The sequence below is a fragment of the Pistacia vera genome, unplaced genomic scaffold (genome assembly GCF_008641045.1).
Source record: "Pistacia vera cultivar Batoury unplaced genomic scaffold, PisVer_v2 Contig418, whole genome shotgun sequence".
NCBI lineage: Eukaryota > Viridiplantae > Streptophyta > Magnoliopsida > Sapindales > Anacardiaceae > Pistacia > Pistacia vera.
Window position 1 is genome coordinate 98,680 of NW_022196244.1, and position 23,702 is coordinate 122,381.

The 23,702-nt window shown below is 35.4% G+C and overlaps 1 protein-coding gene and 3 non-coding genes across 4 annotated transcripts; 1 reads left to right on the top strand and 3 right to left on the bottom strand.

Annotated features, from left to right (window-relative positions):
• Positions 1–273: 273 nt before the first annotated feature.
• Positions 274–397, bottom strand: LOC116142778. The gene has a single exon (XR_004130040.1). It is a non-coding gene; the product is annotated as a small nucleolar RNA SNORD14 (small nucleolar RNA).
• A 67-nt stretch (positions 398–464) lies between these two features.
• On the bottom strand, positions 465–555 carry LOC116142779. Its single transcript, XR_004130041.1, has one exon. It is a non-coding gene; the product is annotated as a small nucleolar RNA snoR27 (small nucleolar RNA).
• Positions 556–593: 38 nt separating this feature from the next.
• LOC116142783 lies at positions 594–688 on the bottom strand. The gene has a single exon (XR_004130045.1). It is a non-coding gene; the product is annotated as a small nucleolar RNA snoR26 (small nucleolar RNA).
• Positions 689–21,035: 20,347 nt separating this feature from the next.
• LOC116142751 lies at positions 21,036–23,222 on the top strand. Its single transcript, XM_031428155.1, has 4 exons — positions 21,036–21,130; positions 21,273–21,395; positions 22,457–22,559; positions 22,732–23,222. Exons 1-4 carry the CDS (start codon positions 21,036–21,038, stop codon positions 22,975–22,977), a joined length of 567 nt encoding a protein of 188 aa, XP_031284015.1. The 3' UTR covers positions 22,978–23,222.
• Positions 23,223–23,702: the final 480 nt, after the last annotated feature.

Here is a 23,702-nt window from a genome sequence, read left to right on the forward strand (position 1 = left end):
CGTCCATTGAATTAAATTTTCGAAACTCATTGAAATTCTTTCCATAAATCTCTGTAACATTATAAAAACAATAGAGATATAAATGTTAAAATCTCAAGATGTTGTGGTATCTTCAATCACATTTGGAAGCTGCAGATAGACAGTTTATAAGTACCACCATCGATGAAATTATGGGTGAAAAAAGGAGGACTGTAAAACCCTTTTCCATAAAAGCTTTATATAAGAAGAACCATGAACATTTTAAATTAAAATCAAAACCAATTAATAAATAAAGGTCTCAGACATCCAAGGAAGGATAAAAGCAGCAGAAGTTCTCAAGCCTGGCGAAGGCGAAAGCTCTCAGGCGGCCACTGCGAATGTTTTGAGAAACAAGCCTTAAAGGTTATCATCATTGACCGACTATAATCCACAGCTTCAAAAATCAAACAAACAACACTCAAAGTCATATGAAAAGAAAACGTTGATGAGGATCTCAGCGTATAATATTTATCTTCAGTTCCTTTTAGGAAGTTGCAGATAGATAACGCAGTATATCAGTAACATCATTGATCCGAATTAATTAAACAAAAAAAAAAAAAAATCAATTAAACAGAGAGCATCTCAGAGAAAAAAATTCCCCGTTGGTTTCTTCACTGGCAATCAAAGTGCAAGGATAACAATTTTATTATCGGCTCATCACAGATGCTCATAAACAAAAATTATCACCACGAATTACAAAAAAAAAAAAAAAAAAAAAAAGACTAAATCACAAATGAATCTAACATCTCGTAGAGTAAATTGGAAATGCTATCGCTGTTCTTAAAAGAATTTATAAGGGCGATGAGCTAAACCCTAACTCTGTAAGGACCTATGAATGGCGTCGGGCCCGTTTGGTAACCCAAGCCTTATGGATAACCCGAAGGCCCAGCCCCAAAATAGCTGATCCTTTATTTCTTAGTTTTTAAATCTTAAACCAATTAATATTACAAAAAAATAATTCACATATTCACATTAAGGTAAAAAAATCAGAGTAATTATTATTATCTGAAGAATCATGTTACGAAATTATTTATTTGGTGCAATTTAGTAGAAATAAATTAGTATGTTGATAATTTTAATTTCATTATTTGTGAAATCACTAAAAGTGAAGCAAATTAATTGAATATAAATATGACTATGACTTAATTTGTGATTGTTTTAGCTTGTCTGGTAATCACTTATAGGCCTACTTTTGAAATAATTAATTTTAACTATAATCTATTAGGATGTTTGTTTTCTTAATTTTAAAATTACTTTTATTTTTAAGAGAATATATGAATCATACAAAAAGACTAAAATGAGTATAGTTTGAATTAGTTTTTTTTTTTTTTTTAATAATTAAAATTAATTTCTTAAATAAAAAATTTTGAAACTTAAAAAAAAATGAAAACTGCCTGGTGGTGGTCGATTGGTTCTGCCGGTAGTTTTGCCGACCGCCACTCTACACAATGGTGCAAGCACTTTGTTGAAATCAGGAGATTTTAAATCGCAAAAGCCGAAAAAGTTTGACAGAAAATTTAGCGGATTCCTACGACTTAACGCTAAACCTGGCAAAACGGATCCGAACCCACAGTTCGGCCTATATCCGGATAATCAATATAAGGTATAAATCCATTACATTAGCCCCTTTTTTGGACCCGTACCCATATTCGGATAAAAAATAGTAACGTTTGTTTGTTTGTTTTTTTAAAACCCCTAATCTCTTAAAATTGAAGTTTGAAATCCCTAACTCATCTCGTCTCTCACACTCACTTACACAACGCCACCGTCGCCGCTTATCCAATCTCCACTCTCTAAAGCCACGTTTGCAGTCTCCACCGTCGTCGCATCTCCAATCTCCAGAGCCATAAACGCAACTCCACTGTCGCTGCTTCTCTAGTCTCCACCGTTGTCGCATCTCTAATCTCCAAACCATAAACGCCACTCCATGTCTTGCTCAGGTGACATACACACACAGTGATAAGAATTCATGCAATCTAATTCATATATCACTTTATTTTAACCAATTTTAACTCAACCTAAGCTAGGATTCACTTGCAACACCCTAACACAATTTGGCCAACACTCCACAAGCACACACAACCCTTATATCACTTTAGAACAACACCTTTTATCTAGCTTCAATCAACACAAACTCATTCCACTTGAAATACACAACTCAAATTTGGAACACAACAAAACAAGTCAAACCCGAAAAGTGAGATGAATGTTAACCGAAAGGGAATAACTTACAAGATAGATGGCCAAGGATCATTCAAGCTTAAAGGAAACTCCACCAGCTTGAAGACAATCCACCACCAAGCTTGGCCGAAACTTGGGTAAAGGAATTCAAAGAAGAGAAACACAATTCTCCATAGAAATACTATTCATCAATATTCATTGTCTAGTTCATATTATGAAATAGTAGCCTTTATATAGGCTTTACAAAGTTGAGGATTGCCTTAATTAATATTACATAACCTTACACAAAAATATTAATGACTAATTCTCCACCATTCATTTACAAAATGCACACCATACCCATTTAATGCAAAGGACAACCACTCCTTAAATTAAGGATCTATGTCCCTAATTGCATTTTACTTAATTATCCTTCACCAAATTGAATCAAATAGCATCCACACATTGGGCTTGGACCAATTAAGCTTCTCCCCACTTGATCTTCACAGGTTGGGCTACACAAAAGGACTTGTGCCATGTCTTGAACCCTTAACACATCTTGGACAAGTTTGTGAGCTTGGGCCAAATGTTGTCCTCTTTGAAAGGCTCGGGCTCCTTGAATCTTCAATGAACACTCTTGCTTGTTTAATGAACACAATGGGCTTGGATTCTCATCATCCTCCTCGAGTTTTTCTTTTTTGGATTTGTCCTCAAATCCGAAAGTTCCCCATCTTCCAAGTATGGAGATAAGTCTCCAATGTTAAAAGTAGCTGAGACATTACAAAATTCATAGGGTAAATCGATCTTATATGCATTATCTCTAACTCTTCTAAAAACTTTAAAGGGATCATCGGCTCTATGTGCTAATTTGCTTTTCCTATTTGGAGGAAACCTCTCATTTCTCAAATGAACCTATACAAGGTCACCCAGTTGGAAAATGGTGGGTTTTCTATGCTTGTTGGCTTTTTTCCAATAGGCTTCATTGGATTTGGCTATTTAGGCCCTAATTGACTCATGTACCTTTTCCAAGGATTTGACCTTCTCTTTATCATCAAGATTCAATTGGATATCAAGGGGTAAGACACTAAGCACTATGGGAGTGATGGGATTAAGGCCATAAAGAACTTCAAATGGAGAATGGTTTGTGGTAACACTAGGGGATCGATTATAGACAAATTCGGAATGAGCTAATTTGTTGTCCCAATCTCTCAAACTCTTATTCACCAAGGTCCTAAGGATGGTTCCTAGGGTTCTATTTGTGACTTCGGTTTGACCATCAGTTTGGGGGTGATTTCAAGTGATAAACAAAAGTTTGGTACCCAATCTAGTCCATAAAAATCTCAAAAAATGGCTAAGAAATGTAGTATCCCTATTCGACACTATACTTTTTGGCACACTATGCAACCTCATAATTTCTTTGAAAAATAATTCAACCACATGTGATGCATCATTGGTTTTGTTACATGCAATAAAATGTGCCATCTTAGAGAATCTATCAACAACAAACCATTATGGAATCTTTACCTCTCTGGGTTCTCGGCAATGTCATAATGAAATCCATGCTCAAGTCCTCCCATGGTTGACTAGGAATAGGCAATGGAGTGTACATCCCCGGCTGGAAATAAATCTTGGCTCTATGACAAACTCCACATCTAGCCACTATGGATTGGACATCCCCAACCATCTTCGGCCAAAAGAAATGATCCTTAAGAATTTTCAAGGTCTTGGTAACCCCAAAATGACCCACAAGCCCTCCTCCATGCACCTCTCTTACAAGCAACTCTCTAAAACTTGCATGAGGCACACATAACTTATTGCCCTTGAACCACAAAATTTTCAAAATTGCCATTTAAACACTTAGCCATGATTTCAGCCATGTGTTCATCTTGTTTGTAATGCTTTTTCATCATGCTAAACCCAAGTAATCTTGCATCCAAAATGGAAAGGATGAAGTACCTTCTTGACAATGCATCCGCACTATATTAATGCTCCATTGCTTGTACTTGAACACAAATGAAAAGGATTGAAGGAACTCAACCCATTTGGCATGCCTTGAATTCAACTTATGTTGCCCATTGATAAACTTGAGAGCTTGGTGATCCGAATGTAGTACAAATTGCCTAGGCCTCAAATAATGACTCCAATGATCTAAGGCTCTAATAATTGCATAAAACTCCTCATCATAAGTGTTATATCTCTTCCTAAAATCATTGAGCTTCTTGCTAAAATATGCTAATGGCCTTTTATCTTGAGTAAGGACTGCCTCAATTCCAACTCCACTTCAAACACCTTAGTGAAATCGGGTAGAGCTAGAATGGGTGCTTCACAAAGCTTCTTCGTAATCACCTCAAAAGCACCTTTTGCCTCTTTTGTCCACTCGAAATTCCCCTTCTTTAAACATTCGGTGATGGGTGACAAAGGTACTAAAGTTGGGCACAAATCTCCTATAAAATGAGGTTAAACCATGAAAACTCCTTACTTCACTAATAGTTTTAGGTTCAGGCCAACTCCTATTGCATCTACCTTCGATTGATCAACCATTATACCCTCCCTCGAAACTATATAGCCTAAGAAGATTACACTTTTCATGAAAGACTTACACTTCTCCATCTTAGCATACAGTTTATGTTTCGTCAACACTTCAAACACTTATCTAAGATGGTTTTTATGTTTATCCTCACTATGGCTATACACCAGTATATCATCAAAATAAACAACAACAAATCTACCCAAAAAAGTTGTAAATACCTCATTCATCAATCTCATGAAAGTACCTGGTGCATTGGAAAGGTCGAAGGGCATAACCATCCACTCATAAAGCCCTCATTGATCTTAAAGGTTGTCTTCCACTCATCCTTTTCTCTCATTTGGATTTGATGGTACCCACTCCATAAATCAATCTTGGAGAAAATGCAAGAACCATGCAACTCATCAAGCATGTCATCAAGCCTAGGTGTAGGGTACCTATACTTGATTATAATGTTGTTGATGGTCCTAGTGTCCACACACATCTGAAAACTCTCATCCTTTTTCGGCACCAATAAGGTTGGAACCTAACAAGGACTCATGCTCTCCTTCACATACCATTACCTAATCAACTCATCCACTTGCCTTTGAGACTCCTTGGACTCCTCCGGATTGCATCTATAGGCTGGTTTGTTTGGTAAGGGTGCCCCGGTTAGCAAATCAATGTGGTGTTCTATTCCCCTCAAACGTGGTAGTCCTGGTGGTAATTCATTGGAAAAAATATCCTCAAACTCTTGGAGTAATAGTTGGATCAGGGGATAGGGTGCACTCTCATCACTTTCTTTTCTTTCGGCAATGAGTAAGGCTATGATGGGTTTGTGTTTAGTGATGACATTTTCTATTTGATTGCCATTAAAGAAGAGGTTCTTCTGTGAGGTTTTGATTTTGGGTGGTGTAAGTGTGAGAAGTGTTTGTTGGGGTGGTAAAAGGCTTAAGGTGATGGTTTTCTTGTTGAACCTAAAGGTGTAAACGTTCTTCCCTCCCATCATGAACAACCTCCCTATCATATTGCCACGGTCTCCCTAACAACAAATTACAAGCATCCATTGGTATCACATCACACACCTCTTCATCCGCAAATTACAAACATCTATTACAAACAAAATTTATGAACGCTGTCCTTATTAGATGGACGCCCGTCCATTATTTAATGGGTATTTTAAAATGAAATTTAGGTCGAATTAATCTGGGTCCCAAATTAATTTTACAAAACAGCAAGCCGCTCTTCTTCTTCATCTTCATTCCTCATCTCCGCCCTTATTCTTCATTGAAGTTCTCATATGCTGTTCTTCTTCTTCGTCGAAGTTCCTCATCTGCTGTTATTCTTCTTCAAGTTCCTCATCTGCCATTATTATTGTAAGTGTTTTAGTCTATTTGGTTTCTATTTATCACGTTTTATTGGTTTTGATTGATGATTGAACTTGTTTTACAGCGTTCACTTCTTTGTCTTGGTTCCTCATCTGTCGCTTCAAGTCGTCGAAACCATCTGCCATTTTTCGAGTAGTGTTTCAGTTAATTTGGTTTGTGTTCATCATGTTTTATTGGGTTTGATTGATGATTGATGATTGAGGTTGAGTGGCTAAGGTATGAAGTATTGGTTATGACAGTTCCATTATGGAAAGCAATTGATGAATGTGTTAACATTGTCATCGAAGCCATCTGCCATTTTTTAGTGTGTATTTTTTGATGCAAAATTTTGAATGAATTGCACTGAACAAATAATTGAAACCTGAATTTTTCTGATGATATGTAGTCTTGCTTACTTGGAACATGGGTAGCACATTCTTGTGTTCAATGTATAAATTCCTCCTCTTTTATGTATTTAATGAATGTGATTTAGAGATTTGAGTTGATTAACATGTTTGATTAAGAGGCTATATAAACTCTTATGACTCCGCAGTATATGAGTGGTAACCAGGGCATTATTGATAACTTACTTAAGATACTTTAATTAGCATATTTGGAGGTAGCTAACACATAGGGTGGCATGCTCCACTTTGTTCACACAAGGAATACTACATTTGGCCTCTTTATGCATAACAAAAGCACTTATGTTTTGGTGTTTTGCTTTTGTTTTTCATTTGCTTTTTAATTTTAAATTCAACGTATCCATTATGTTTTGATTATGATTATGATTATGCAATATCCATGCATAATTTATCATTAATCTCTTAATAAGTGGGGGATGAAATTAATTGTAGTTTGAATTTTGAGATTAAAAAGTTGGTGAAGTTTAATGTATCTATGTTCCTTGTAAAAGCAACACTCAAGTGATAATTTGATCTAGGATAAAAGCAACAACTTTTTAGCATGAAGTGAATTAGAATAGGAAATATTCAGGTTGATAGGTAAGCTTGATTTTTCATATGCAGTTCAACATGTACATGATGATGGCTTATCTTATTAACCATCTAGGTAGCTAATAGAACAACCTATAAAGAACATGGCAAAGGGATCAAGCTTAAGTGATATGATCTATATAAATTATCACCAAAATTGGCACAATTTGTGACTTATACCTAAAATTTCAAATGCTTATCAAAATCAAAACGCAATTCATTAGGTCTAAAATGTCCATAATAAAGGTTTGGTTAATTCACTCCATTTTTTGCAAGTTAGGAAACTTCACTTTAGACACAATATCTTCTCAACAACATCAAATGTTTTCCCTGGGAACAAAGTTGTGGTATGATGTGAATGTGAAACACTAAAAAACAAAGCCAAAAATTTATTGGAAATGAATTCAGAAAAATAAGTCAAAAAGCACTTTAAGGTGAATTTATAAGATCAATAACCTAGAGAGTGTACTTTTTTAGGTCGCTGAAGAGATGAAAGGATTTTAGCCTCATCAGCTATTCCCAATATCATAGGAAGATTTGAGGTAGAAAAGATATTAGAGGAAAGTGATTTGTTGAGATTCGCATCATCTGTTGGTAGACTAACAATAAGGGATTATTGAGTAGGCATAATTATTCCTAGTGGCATTATCCTTTTTAAGGTACTAAATTCTGTTGAGATATTAATTATCCTTGCTTTTGACTAGCCTGAATTAAAGCACAATTTGATCAAATGATCAATCAGGCAAGCGAACTGATCAAACAAATTATTTCCACTATTTCCTTGGCTAAACCCCTTCCTCGCAGTTTGTATGATTTCTCAGCTGCCTCCCTCCTTGAAGGAACTGTGGATTTTGAAACTGCTGCCATAATCCATAAGGCTTGTTAGGGGTACATGAAGGAATAATACACAAACCTGCATCTAAAGATGTCAGACAACACCTACCATTTTAAAAATAATAAGCTTGGATGGATGTTTCTAGGATAATATATCTAGAACGTGGGATTCCAGACAAGCTTAGATTGATGTTTTTGGGATAGGGATTTACCATCCATATAAGTGTAAATTTACAAAATTAAAGAATCCTGCTATAAGAGTATTTCACAGATATCTGACTTACACATTTAATGGTAGGAAAGAGACAAATGGAAATGTGACAATTAAGGATTTAATGTTCATGGAAGCAGTAATACTAGAGACGCAAGTAAATTCAGCGAAGTTATTGATTAAGAAGTTAGGAGAGGTTCAAACAGAAAAAGGAGAAATATATTGGGGAATGCTTGTTACGTTAATATGTGAGAAGTTGTGTATTCAGATCACGCCTAATGATGAAGCAAATAAGATTAAGTTTTCTACAAATAATTTGTTGGGGGATGTGACATTGTGTAAAATGGATTTGATTAAAAATAATATAACAAGAGAATGGTTTGTGATTAAGAATGAAATTGAGGGAGATGCAACGGTTCAGGAAGGTGTCAGTGTTCCAGAAGGGGTAAATGAAGGACAAGTCTATGTGTGCAAAAGAAGAAGAACGAGTATTGAACCTAGATCATCTCAAAATGTACAAGATATATCTTCTCATACTTTAGACGAAATAGCAAGCAGATTTGAGTGGATCAAAAAGTTTCAAGAGGAGTGTTTTCACGTATTGAGAGGAAAATACAGGAACAACAGGATCAGTTGCAAAGTGATTTCAGCTCATTCGCATTAAAAATAGAAGAAATGGTTGACATCCTTGGGGAACGCTTGACATAAATTTTTAGCATGATGAAGAACTTCTCAACAGTCTCCTCCTCCTCCTCCAATCAACCTCCACCCCCCTACACCATGATGAAGAAGTTCTCAATAGCCTCCTCCTTGTTAACATCCTTGGGGAACGCACTATGAATGTTAATTGTCATTATGTGTGGTTCAAATACTAAGTTTTATGTACGAAGATTATATTTGTCTTTTGTTTATAAATATGTTAATTGTTAAAGATTGATTTCAGCGGATGTTCTTCATAAAGATTGCCTTTTGTTTATACATATCACAGCTACTATTTTGAATGCATATGTATACGTAACACTAGACATACCAAAAGACATCAAAATTCAAATCTCAAATGAAATGCATATCCAAAATTTCATCTACAACAGGTTAACAAACAGTGTGACGATAATATATATTGAAAACATTCAGAATAAGTTACGTTAAGGTCATTATCATGAATTCACAACCCTACAACAGATAGCCTACTCATACACAACCAACAACAAAAATACTAAAAACAAAACAACTGAATTAGCATAAAACTCAACTGCATTCGTAAAAAATTAACCAAAGCGTGAATAATTTCTACCAAATATAATTCTATATGCTTCAACCTATCAACAGCATCAAATTTCTCCCAACAAAACATGTTCATCATTTACAAACTCCTATCTAGTACAAAAATTACTTTTTACTACAAGATTCTGAACTGGACTAGTGGATAATTGTCAATGTTTAACAACCACAATTTAGCACTCGTTGTAAAAAATTGTAGCCAATTACAATTATACAACATACATAACACATACCTGGGTAGCAACAACATCATTCGACAACACTTGAGTTTCTGGTATACTTTCAACAATGTTGATATAATCATGTGAGAGGACATCAGCCACGAAAGTAGAAGAAAGAAATTGTTCCTTTTCTCGCTCTACCGATGATCATTTTCTTAAAAAGTAGCATAATACATTAATAATCAAGTCGATATTATTATAAACTTCAAATAAATAAATAATGTTTCAAAAACAAATACTCCTTCTATTTCAATATAAATGACTTTTTAAGTTTGTGCACAACTTTTAATAAAAAAATTTCATCTCTCTCCCACCTGACTTTTTCCTCTGATTTTGCAGGTGGGAAAAGCTTTGTTCTGATTTTGTAGGTGGGAAAAACTTTTCTGCTGCACACATTGAATTATTTAAATAATTTAATATATATATATATATATATATATATAGTCATTTTCTCTCTCCTATTATTGACTTACTAGCATTTGTTTTATTCCATTTCTTTTATTCTGTTCGTCTTCCTCACTTTCTTTTCTTTTACTCTGTTAGTCACTCATTTCCATTTCTTTTATTCTATCGTCCCTCACCATGACTATCTCTTTTTATTGACTTTTATCTCTCTGATTCTGTTTAGTCAGTCACCATGGCCGAACAATGTAATAGTAGAGGTGTGTTTGGGGAAATTGATTTAAATGTTATTCCAACATTAGAAACTACGAATGAAGTTGATGACATAACCGAGAAAGTTAATACACATGTGAGTCGAAAAAACCTCACAAATGAACAAAGACAAGCAATTTTTTAATCTCTATTGAAGCGAAGTGTTAATGGACAATTGAAGAAAAACACTACATCTGAGGTGGCTCAATTATTTTCAGTTAGTATGTGTATAGTCCAATGCATTTGGCAACGGGGAAAAGAAAATGAAGTTTTGGATTCTAACACTAATGTATCTAGTAGAAAGGCACTCAACTGTGGGCGCAAGCGTCTTCAAATTGACGTCAATCAATTTCAAAATATTCCATTGAGAAGAAGGACGACACTGAGGTCTTTATCTGCTATCACAAATTTGTCAGTGACAACATTGTTTAGGCGGTTAAAAGAGGGCTCCATACGTTGTCATTCAAATGCTATAAAACCTTTATTAAAGGTGGAAAACATGAAAGCTAGAATACGCTTTTGTTTATTGATGATTGAACATGGCAACAACCCCAGTTGTTTGAGGTTTGTAACCATGGAAAATATTATTCATGTTGATGAGAAGTGGCTCTAAATGACAAAGCAGTCAGAGAGGTATTACCTCCTTCCTGACGAAGACGAGCCTTTACGCACACGTAAGAGTAAGACTTTTATTACTAAAGTCATGTTTCTGGCTGCAATGACACGCCCAAGGTTTGATGAATAAGGAATGAATTATTTTCTGGAAAAATCAGGATATTTCCTTTCATAAATAAAGAACCTGCAAGGAGGAGTAGTAAAAATCGTTCTGCCGAAACCATGGAGACTAAAACAATCAATTCTATCAATAAGGAAATTTATTGATCTTACATAGTTGAGAAACTCTTACCGGCTATCTGAGATAAGTGGCCAAGAATTGATGCAGGAAGTCCAATATTTATCCAACAAGACAATGCGAAACCTCATATTGGTTTGGATGATAAGTATTTTCAAAGTAATGCTACTAAGGATGGCTTCGACATACGTTTGATCTGTCAACCACCGAATTCTCCAAATATAAATGTTCTAGACCTTGGTTTTTTTAATGTGATACAGGGACTACAATACCAACAGGCGCCCAACTCTGTAGATGCGCTCATAGAGGTTGTTCAGAAGTCATTTGATGAATACTTGCCAACAAAATTGAATCCTACGTTTTTAACTTTACAATCATGTATGATTTCAATTTTGAAAGCCAGAGGTTCGAACAAATATAAGGTTTCGCACATGAAAAAACATAGGTTGGAGAGACAAAATTGTCTTCCTAGGCAGTTAGATGTTGACTCTGCTTTAATTGGAGAAGTAATTGCTCAATGTCAATAAGTGTTACAATTGACCTATCTAGTATTGTTAGACTATTTTTGTTTTGTCCATGATGTTCATATGGGTTCTGATAAGATATTGTCTTTTAGGAGTAGTTTGTGTTTCATTTTGATTTTATTTTTTTATTTTTTTGGCTGTAAAGAAATTCTACTCCAACATACAAGAAAAGAACTTGTTCTATTTTGTAATATAAGTTTTTATTATAGTAATATATAAGAATGAGTCTCAACCAAAGGAACCTACAAAGTCGCGGTCCTTGGACAAGCCCAAGAAACCAAATCAAGAACAACAACAACAACAACTAAAAAAAAAAAAGATTAAAGTCCTAGCAAAACATGTAGTTAGTCTAAGAAATACTAGACAAAAAAGGCCAGCAATAAAAAAAGCAAGCCATCTAGGCACAAATCAAACTGCACAGTCTGTACATAAAGGTCTGCAACCAAAAAGTCTTAAAACTCTAACCACCTTCAAGGAAATCCAACAAAAGCTTCAATCCCCAACTAGCAGAAAAACCAAGACTCACCATAGCAAAACTTCTGCAAAGCACACACCCAAGGACAGGAGAAAACAAGCAGTACCTCCTGGCAAGAATGGAAATTCCAACAAAGAAGGTTTTGTAACCAAATCCATGACCTGCAACTTAGGTCAGCCACATACCCTTCTCAACACCGAAGGCCCCACAGCGTAGGCTAAAACAAAACATAGGCAAAAGTCACAAAAATTGAGCCAAAACCGAAATAAAAAGTAGAAACCGACTGAGAAAAACTGAAACACCCAACAATCACTCTCACCAAGGAGTACAAGGCTCGATCATCTCCTAGCGGCCATGCGAGCCATAACATCAGCGAACATATCCACACTAACAGGCACTTTATAGACTTCGACATATGTAAAGGAATCAAGCAAATCACCCAATACACATTTTTGTTCATCATTCCTATTAAGGCTGTCAATTAGTTATTGAGAGTAAGACAAACACTGGACTTCTTTAACACCATTTTCACGAGCAACACATAGTCCATGATATAAGGCAAGATATTCTGCATGTAGTGTGTTAGAAGTTGACACATACTGTTCTAGTAAAGTCAAATTTCCACAGCGTGTATCATGCATTACAATGCCCACTGCTAATTTTTCTTGGTTATTCCAAACTCCAGAAATTTCAATTTTGACAATTTGTCTTAATGCACCTTCTACATTATTTTCTGCAACATGTACTGTATAAGAGAAAATATTGTAACTAATTAATTGAATTGATGAAAGTAAAAAAAAGTGTATTGACATCAACCGAAGAAAAACTCCACTATTGATATCCACCATTCCAGATTGATTTGCAATGCTTATACTGCCTTCAATGTCAATTAATTTGGCCTCATTGTTGATGCTATGATTCTCTTCAAAACCTAATCATTCATAAATTAAAAAGTCAAATGAGTCATGCAACAATGTACCATTATCATTTTAAAGAATAAATAACCATAAGAAAACACAAAAAAAGCCACTTACATGATAAAGGCACCCATATCCTCATTGGTTCTAATTCTTCATTCGAAACTTTACGACTCATAATCTCTACTACGTTTACAGCCTGATGTATTTATAGAACCTCAATTTGCAGAACACAATAATTCAACAACATCAACCATAACATTTTTTTCTTTGTCGCACACATTTGACTTCATAAACAAACAAAGCACAAAACAGTGGCGGCAATGCAATTAAATGCTATCAAAGCAAGGAAGAAATACCTGCCACTCAACCGTCTTCCGAACTGCTAGATTGAGTAATGTCAGAGTCGCATCATCAAGGTCTGACCAAATTGAGCAAGGGCAGCCACTTCACGTTTCAGAATCTCAATAACCTAAACAAAAATGCAACTTTATCTTTAAAAAAAAAAAAAAAAAAAAAAAAAAAAAAGTACACAAGAGTTCATAGCATACATGCTTTTAATTGAAAAGTGCTTCCTTCCTTTTTGCAGGTTCTACAACCTTAGTAGATAAAGAGAGAAAGGAGATGAGGGGCGGAATAGAGAAAGAGAGAAAGGGAATGTCAGTGATAGAAAATGTGGAAGAGAAGAGATAGGGAAGAGACAACGAAAAAGAGAGAGGAGATGTGGGCCATAGAAAAAAGTGGAGAGAGAAGATGGAGGCAGAGACGCAAAGTAGAGAAAGAAGAAGTGGGCAATGGAAAATGTGGAAGAGATGAGATGAGGGGAAGAGATAAGATAAAGAGAGAGGAGATGTGGGCCATGGCAAAAATTGGAGAATGAAGATATCATAGACAAGACAAGCGACATTTAATTTGAAAAAAAGTTACACGCTCAAAACGACATTTAAAAAAAAAAAACAAGAATATGTGTATAACTTGTACATTTTCTTTGTTTTCGTAATTTTTTATTTTTAGCCCTACGTATAATTTCTTCAACCTTCGATTGCTTTCTTTTACATGGAGGACGACATTTGCTATGAACTGCCTGTGGACTAATAATTAGACTATTTCCCTCTTTCGGAGGACTGTCCCCATCTTTACTACTCAAACCAATTGTGGAAGAGATGTTTACTTTTCTACCAAGCCCTACCTCACTTTCCTTTTGCTCCACTTTATTCTCATGTCAATCATAAATTTCATCAACATATTACAGTCTTCTTCATTGTTTGATGTCATATTAGTTACTGTCAGCATTATATTAGACAATTTATCAAAACATTGTCCTTCAACGTTGGTGCTCCACCTATTATAACTCACCTTAATTTTTGTATGACATCTGCTTATATTTTTCCTCCAATGCCATAAAATGTACTTTTCTGAAATGTGTGAAACCCTTTTATGAATCAACACAATAATAGCATGTCTGCATAAAATTCCCCTGAACTCAAACAAATGGCAAGTACAACGAATATCACACAAACTTTCTTCAAAGTATACTGCAAAGGGAACACGGTGACTACTATCTCCAAACCAAACATCTTCTAAAACTTGATACTCCTCTTATGAATCACACTTTTTCAGAAAAGATAATTCACAATAAATCTTTCCCGCAATCTCTTCTTGAAACTCTTTAAACTTTGCAGTTGTGTATGCACTTTGAAATTGTTTCTCAATAGGGTAATTAGTGATGCATGGTATCCAAGATTTGAAAGATCTAAAATCAACCTCCCTTTCTTTTTCCACTTTATCTCGTAATGCATTATCATATTGTTCCACAAATTGTTTCAAAGTAGTTTTGGAATTTACATATCCATCAAAAAATGCATGCATACTTTCACTACGTTAGGTAGTAGACATACTTGCTTAGAAAGTATCTTTAAGAAATGCAAGCACCCACTGTACTCTTTCTTTGTACAATCCACATAACCATTCATTCTCATGAAGGTTGTGCACATCAACAAATTGATTCCACTGTTCTTTGAACTCTTCACACGTAAAGGAATTATACATAATATTTTGTAACTTAAACTTTATAGTTTCATATTTCTTATACCCTCTTAACTTTTCAGACAGTTTCTTCATTATATGTCATAAACACCACCTATGTCTTGTACCAGGGAAAACAATCTCTTTTGCATGGCCTTATCTTGATCAATGATAATTCCATTAGGAGCAGCATCCATGCATTCAAGCCAAGAATGAAATAGTCATACAAATGTCTCAGTGTCCTCATGGGAAATTAACCCACAACCTAACACTGTCGAATGTCCATGATGATCAACCCCCACAAAAGCAGCAAATGACATATCATACTTATTCGTCAGATACGTTGTGTCAAAAGTCACAACATCATCAAATTCTTTATATGCGGCCCTACATCTAACATCAACCCATAGCACATTCTGTAATCGACTCTCTTCATTTACATCAATCATGTACCAAAAATTTGAATTCTCCTTTTGCATTTTCATAAAATACCTGAGTACTGTCGAAACATCTCAAACTCCAAGTCGTAGCCTTCTCACTTTTTCAATGACGTTTCTATAATCTTTTGTTAGAAACGTCAAATTCTCTACACCTCCTGCCTCAACTGAATATGACTCAAAATTTTTACACGGTCTAATCCCAACCACATCATTAACTTCAAGCCTCATTTTCACATAAGGTTGTATCGTTTGGTTAACCTTGAAATATCTTCTTTTTGTCGGACTTGTAAGATCATAGCTATATTCAAGTACAACTGACTTAATTTCCCATTTGCATTGACCATTCAAAGTTGCACTAATCCGACTCTTACAATCTATTTTGGCAGCATGTTGCTTTTTCAAGGTATTTCTGGATTTATATCTCTTCTTCCTAGAACAAGAACACGCCACTGTCACGTATCTCATCTCTCCATCATCGCCTTTCTTTGACATACGTATCATTGCTTCAAAACCCATTTTGTTACCATCTCGTTTATAATACTTCACCAGACTATCAACTGAATCAAACACCATTCCAATATGAAGCTCCACTTCTTCCTTCGCACATCCCATATCTTTTTAATTCATCACGTTCATTATCCTGATCATTTAATAGTTTTATAATTGACAAAATTAGAATGTACTAATACAACACATCATAAAAACAATACGATACAACAAATTTAAAATCATGTTAATGAAAAAGTTAAGGTTTCGAGCACAATTTACCACAACATTATTGAAATGAGACAAGCTAGACTCTTCCATATTCCGTAATTTTGTGCAAAACCAATACTAGTGTTTGAGTTCACAAATCTGATTCACAACAATCACCAACAAATATTCTCTATCAGTTATTTTCTATTGTAACATATATTCAATCCAAAATATAATACAAAACTAAATAAATGCATAAATTAAATAAAAAAACTCTTTTAGTACCTCAACAAATCTTTCTAATCTGAAAAAAATTTGATCTCCCTAACTCCCTTTCCACCCTAAACGATTGTTTCATGAAAAATTAGTGGCTTTCTTTCTTGTCACTGTAGCTGCTTCTTGGCTGTTGAGGCTTGTTGGCTATTGAGGAAGAAACCGGTTGTGGCTGTCGAGGAAGAAACTAGTACAACACTAAATATAACACGCTGACAAGAAGAAGGCAGACGCGAAGAAAATATGGGAACGACGAAGCCAAAGGTAATAGGTTTAAAATGAAGTCCTTTTTTTTTTCGCGTAAAAATTTTGGCGCTTATTTTGGAGAAGCGTCTTAGGCAAGCTAATGATTTTTACAAATAGAAAAAAAAAAATTATGTAAATTAAAAAAAAAAAAACATTTTATTTGCGTATGGATGGGTGTCCATTTAATATGGAGGCTCGTCTGTATTATATGGATGGGCATCCATTATTATATTAAAAATGTTTACGAACCAGAAAACTCAATTGAACAGCCTTCTTCCTTTCGCATTTGTGTATCTTCATCTTTCTCCCCTAACTTTCTTGGTTGGACGAACCTAACCCGCTCGGAAGACTTCATCAGGGTAGCTCGTCTTTTTTTTTTNGACAAAATTGTCTTCCTAGGCAGTTAGATGTTGACTCTGCTTTAATTGGAGAAGTAATTGCTCAATGTCAATAAGTGTTACAATTGACCTATCTAGTATTGTTAGACTATTTTTGTTTTGTCCATGATGTTCATATGGGTTCTGATAAGATATTGTCTTTTAGTAGTAGTTTGTGTTTCATTTGATTCTTGTTTTTTTTTTTTTTTTTTTTTGGCTGTTTGGATTACTAAAAAACCAAACTGAAAGAACGGATGACATTGAAGAGCTGGATGAGGAAGAAGACTATGAAGAGAAGATAAACTTTTTTTTTTCCCAGTATGTACGCCTGTCCATAACATATGGATGGGCGTCCATAATTTTTGTTTTATTATTTGTATTTTTTATTTAAAGTATGGACGAGCGTCCATTATATGTGGACGCCCATCCATTATTCAAGGACGGTCGTCCATAACATATGAACGGGCATCCCTAAATTTTGTTTATAATTTTTTTTTTAATTTAAAGTTTGGATGGGCGTCTATTAAAGGTGGACGCCCGTCCATTAAGTATGGACTCCCATCCATATTATATGGACGGGCGTCCATTACTTTTGTTTTCAACATGTTTTTAATTTAAACTATGGATAAACATCTATTATATGTGGACGCCTGTCCATTTAGTATGGACCCCCATCCATTGAATATGGATGGGAGTCCATGATTTTTGTTTTCAAATTTTTAAAATTTTAACTATGGACGGGAGCCCATTGTAGGTGGACACCCTTTCACCGTTCATTTTGCATGGACGAGCATCCACATATAATGGACTCCCATCCAATAACAGTGAATGACCGTCCATAGTTGATGAACGATCGTTCACTCGCAAAATATTTGTTAATGTGATATGTGGCTAGTCTGAGTCACGTGACACATAATTCGGTGCACAGTCCCGGTGTCTGTAGTATTATTGTTAGGTTAATTAATGGTGTTTAGGTAGATGTTTAGTGTTTAAGGTTTTTGTTGAAGTGGAATTAGTTATAGTTGAATTTTGATGGAATTGGTTAGGTTTGGATGAAGTGTAAAGTTGGTGGTTAGGGTTGGTAATTGGAATAGTGTTCAATGAAAGAGAAATTTTTTTTGAAAAAGAAATGGTAAGAAATGGCTTAACCGAAACTACACAACTCAACACTTCCATACAATTTTTTTTTTTTTTTTTNAATTGCTAGACAGTTATGTATGGAGCATAACCTTATGCCAGGCAGTTTTTAAGGCGGGTTCTGGTTTCCAGCCGGTATACCCTTAAACTAGGCAGCATTGTGTTCGACACATACAATTTTTTTTTTTTTTTTTTTTTTTTTTTTTTTTTTTTTATCAACACAACTCTAATCATCACAGATCAACACAACTCCAATAATCACAAATTCAATCCACAACCATAGCTCTGATACCAATTTGATAAGAATTTATATATCACCTTATTTCAACCAATTTCAACTCAACCTAAGCTAGGATTCACTTACAACACCCTAACACGATTTGGCCAACACTCCATAGGCACACACAACCCTTATATCACTTTAAAACAACACCTTTTATCTAGCTTCAATCAACACAAACTCATTCCAGTTGAAATACAAAACTCAAATTTGGAACACAACAAAACAAGCCAAACCCGAAAAGTGAGATGAATGTTAACCAAATAGGAATAAATTACAACATAGCTGGCCAATGATCATTCAAGCTTAAAGGAAACTCCACCAGCTTGAAGATCAATCCACCTCCAAGCTTGGCCGAAACTTGGGTAAAGGAATTCAAAGAAGAGAAACACAATTCTCCATGGAAACACTATTCATCAATATTCATTGTCTAGTTCATATTATGAAAGAGTGACCTTTATATAGGCTTTACAGAGTTGAGAATTGCCTTAATTAATATTAGATAACCTTACACAAAAATATTAAGGACTAATTCTCCACCATGCATTTACAAAATGCAAACCATATGCATTTAATGCAAATGACAACCACTTCTTAAATTAAAGATCTATGTCCCTAATTGCATTTTACTTAATTTTCCTTCACCAAATTGAATCAAATAGCATCCACACATTGGGCTTGGACCAATTAAGTTTCTCCCTACTTGATCTTCACAGGTTGGGCTACACAAAAGGACATATGCCATGTCTTGAACCCTTTACACATCTTGGACAAATTTGTGAGCTTTCTTAAGTGCTTGGGCCGAATGTTGTCCTCCTTGTAAGGCTTGGGCTTCTTGAATCTACGATGAATACTCTTGTTTGTTTAAATAACAAAATGGGCTTGGATTCTCATCCCACACAAATTGGATTAGGATACAATCTTCAGATTTGGTGGCTTTATTTTATTCATAGAGTTCAAATTGTTAGCTATTAGCAGTTAAGGACTCTGTAGTTCAAATTCTATGCTTTTGTGTTGTTGAATAGAAGAACTTCTGTTCCATATGCAATTATGTTTAAGTTTTTTTCTTTGTTGCATCAGTATGCTAATTGATAAAGGGGGAGAACGACTTACACGTACCCAAGGTTTGTCATAACGACAAGTTGGTATCCAAAAGGTTTTGAAACGACAAATAGATACCTTCCGTCATGTTCTGTTAGTGGTTTCTGTTTATTACTGTTTATTAATAGTGAAAAGACTAAAATGCCCTTAAAAGTTTGAATTTTAGTTTTTATAAATTTAAAAATTTCTAAAAAACCCCCTAAGTTTACAAATTTAACTAAATACCCCAATGTATAAAATTTTGTAAAATAACAAAAACACCCCTGCCACCTGCAGTGCCAGATTCCGGCCACCACCGCCGGAATCTAGCCGGAAAGTTGCGTTACGACACAGACCCGTCGGATCTGTGTCGTAACGCGTCGATCTGGCCTTTTCCGGCCAGATCCGTGGCTGATCTGGCCGGAAAAGGCCAGATCTAAATGGGCAGAGCTGGCTCGTCGACGCCGCAAAACTCCATCTGCGGCGTCGACGGCCAGATCTGGCAGTAGATCTGGCCCTTTCCGGCCAGATCAGCCACGGATCTGGCCGAAAAGGCCAGATCTGGCTGTTGCTTCGACGGCCAGATCTTGCCTTTTTCGGCCAGATCCGTGCGGATCTGACCGAAAAGGCCAGATCGGCACGTTACGACACAGACCCGACGGGTCTGTGTCGTAATGTATGTTTCCGGCCATTTTCCGGCGATGGGGCCCGGAATCTGGCACTGGGGGTGTTTTTGTTATTTAACAAACTTTTTATATATGGGGGTGTTTAATTAAATTAGCAAACTTAGGGGGTTTTTTAGATATTTTTAAATTTATAAAAAACTAAAATTGAAACTTTGAAGGGCATTTTAGTCTTTTCACTATTAATAAACAGAAATCAGTAACAGAATATGACAGAAGGTACCTATTTGTCGTTTCAAAACTTTTTGAGTACCAACTTGTCGTTACGATAAATCTTGGGTATGCACAAGTCGTTCGGCCTTGATAAAGGTATGTGGAACTTAAGCCCAAAAGACATCTGCTGGTTTTCTGTATAAAGTTGTTCTATTTATTCTTTTATCTGGACATTGCCAATTATGGGTAAAATAGAGAATGTACTGATGTCTCTGCTTTATGAAATTTTGAGAGAAACAGTATTAACAATGAGCTTCTGAAGCACCAGAAGGTTTCTTCTTATTTTTCCCTTATAAACTCGTCTTGAAGCACCAGAAGGATCACTCGTATAAGCATTGCATTATCATTTATGAATCTACGAGAATATTAATAGTTGATTATGTATTTTTTTTTAACTTTTATTAGTGATTTCCGGGGACTTGGGGCTCCAATTTAATGGAGTGGGCTTAAAGCCCAGTACTTTTAGGTTTCTTAAACGGCATCGTTTTGGGTCACTAGCAAGCTCTGCGATACCCCAATCAATGAACTAGAAAGACATCAGGTGAAGAGAATCGACGCATATCAGAGGCATAATGTCGTATATGAAAGGAGATTTGCTAACTAAAACCAGAAGGCTCGTCAAGGGCTTGGCTAAGGCCGAGCCTGTTTGGCTCAAAGCCATGGAACAGTAAGTCTCTTTCTTTCTATTTCTTGATTTAGAAAATATTGATTGCCATCGGTGTAGTATTTCATGGATTTTTTTTTTAAATTATTTATACTAAACGAGATTTGGGATTTTGAATTAGTTTATGGTTGATTTTAATGCTTAGGGCTCCTCCTGCAACTTTCCCAAGAGGTGACGGGAAAGTTCAGAAGATTAATCTTCCTGAGGATGTTTATATAAAGAAGTTCTTTCAGAAGCATCCTGATTCCAAACAGCAAGATGCCATCAAGTATGCATATCTTTTCAACTCAAGCGCTATTTATTGTTTAGTAATTGTACTGAGATTGCAAGATTTATTTTGATCTGTTTTAAGGGTTTGTGTTTGCATGTTTTTACTGATATGTGGTACTTGCAGAGTAGTTGCATGATCTCGAAATTTTAGGATTGTGAGAATTCTAATGGGTTGTGGTGTATGTATTTACTGCTAGTGGGAGTGGATAACAGAGAGGTGGTATGCTGTTCATATGAGTGAGACTTTTCATGAGCTTTTTTTATTTTTTATTTAATAGTTTATTTGATTCTTGGGCTCAACTTAGATCAGTTAATCGAGAAGTGATAATTTTATGAACCATGGCTTTACAAAATATTGATTCTCTAGCTACCTTATAGAGGTAGGTCAAGGATGAAGTTCATGCGCCAGTTGGTTGTGCATTTAGGTGATATAAGAGTTTTGCTTTTTTGAATTAGAGGGCATTATTGCTCATTAAAAGTTGTTCTCTTACAATGTTATTTTAATATTGTGTTTCTTTCTTTTTTTTTTTTCTTTTTTTTTTGGCTAGCCTTTTCCTTTCTTGGTTGTTGAATATCTGTTAGTCTTCTTTGGAAGCTGAGGCTTGCTTTGTTTTCGGAGTGGATTTTTGATGGACCGAGGGTGACTAAGTGGTACAAACGAAGGACTAAGGGTGGGCAAAAGGGTAATTGGTAGAGTTGACAGGTGGCATGAAGGGTGTGAGTAGTTGGTCAGAATCTAGAGAGTCAGGAATAAAAGGGGGACATGAGAAGAGTGAGGGATATCTTGAAATTGAGTGAGGATTGTCTTGGGAGGTGCTGGCCCTTGAAGACCAGCTTGTTTCTTGAATATTCTATGAATACCGTTTGTACTCTTTGTCTGTTTTCTCTCATTCTTTTACTGATTCTTTAGTTGTTGACTAATTTTGGTTGTTGTTGGATTCCTGGTGTGGTTGTGATTGTTGTGAGTTACTGGTGATTGTGTGTTTGTAGTAGTTTTGGAAGTGGTATTCATCAATTTCATTGATAACTGGACTAATTTATGCTTTGTGTTTCTGGTAGGATTTGTGGTTTTGAACCTGTTCCAGCTCGTATATTTGGTTTGCGGGTGCTTGAGTTGAAGGAGCATGGAGTTAGTGAAGAGGAAGCTATGGCTGTGGCTGATGTATGTTTTCTGCAATTTTCTACTTAAATAGTTCTCTCTTTTTCTCTTTCTCTTCGTTCTAAGTACTACTAGTGTTTCTTGATTTCGGATGAATTAATGGTTAGAGAAAATGTAAAAAGTCTGTGTTTTGTTTTTCCCCGATTGTTAGCATACAATTGTTATATCTTTGTAGATGGAATATCGGGCAGAGAAGAAAGAGAAAAAGAAGGCGTACGCTCGATTGAAACAAATTGCACGTCTTCAGGGGAAGAGGCCTCCTCCAAACCCATATCCTAGTGCTATTAAGGAGATACAAGCAGGGGAGAGGAAGTATGTTCGTGATCGTTTCTTTAATCCCAGTGTACTCAAAATGGTGCAAATGCTGAAAGAGGAGAAGGCAGCGGAAATGGAAGAGAAAAGGAAAGCGGGTGGCTGGTAATGTATACTCAAAGGCATGACAGTTGATCAATTTAGAGGACTTCATTTCATCCCTCTGAGGTATGGAGATAAAAATATAATTCATAAGAAGGTTGATATTTGCCTATTCTCAGATATTTTTATCCTGTGAATTAACATTTTCTAGTTTATGATCAGTTTATGATCTTTGATTGACGGGATTATATGATAATTTTCTTCTACTGATGTCTGACATGCTGATTTTTTTTCTTTTTTTTTCCTTTTAAAGTCTAGTAGCGAATTATTTTTGGACCAATAACTAATTTCTATCAAGAAAGAAAATAGAAATCAAAGCTAATAGTAAAAGTCAACTTCAAATGGAAATTTATAGGCCATATACTTTGGTTGTTGGTAATGATCCTGTAATTTTGTGGGTCGATAATAACAATTAGATCTGATCAATAGCTAATGGCCAGATGTGGCAAATGTCCAGTTTTTATCTATTTATTTTACTAAAACAAGTTATAATCGCTATTGAATTGTCTTATCATGCTTTCACTTTCGCTGTTTATGTTTATTTTATTTGGAACTACAGAACAAAGATGCAGGTAACATTGCACTATCGGTGTTTATGTTTCTAAAGAAGTTAGAAATCCTGTCTGATAGTTTACGAAAAAGAAAAGTCACAACCTGTTCTGGTTTTCCCTCCAAGCTAGGAAGAGGCTATTAGGCCATTATTACTAAACAGCTAACCTCAATCTGAAATAA

Bases quoted from the DNA above. Each gene is read 5' to 3' on its own strand.
- LOC116142751 (XM_031428155.1), top strand. From the start codon at position 21,036: ATGTCGTATATGAAAGGAGATTTGCTAACTAAAACCAGAAGGCTCGTC. The intron at 21,131-21,272 runs GTAAGTCTCTTT...TTTAATGCTTAG, and splicing joins TGGCTCAAAGCCATGGAACA to GGCTCCTCCTGCAACTTTCC. The intron at 21,396-22,456 runs GTATGCATATCT...TGTTTCTGGTAG, and splicing joins AAACAGCAAGATGCCATCAA to GATTTGTGGTTTTGAACCTG.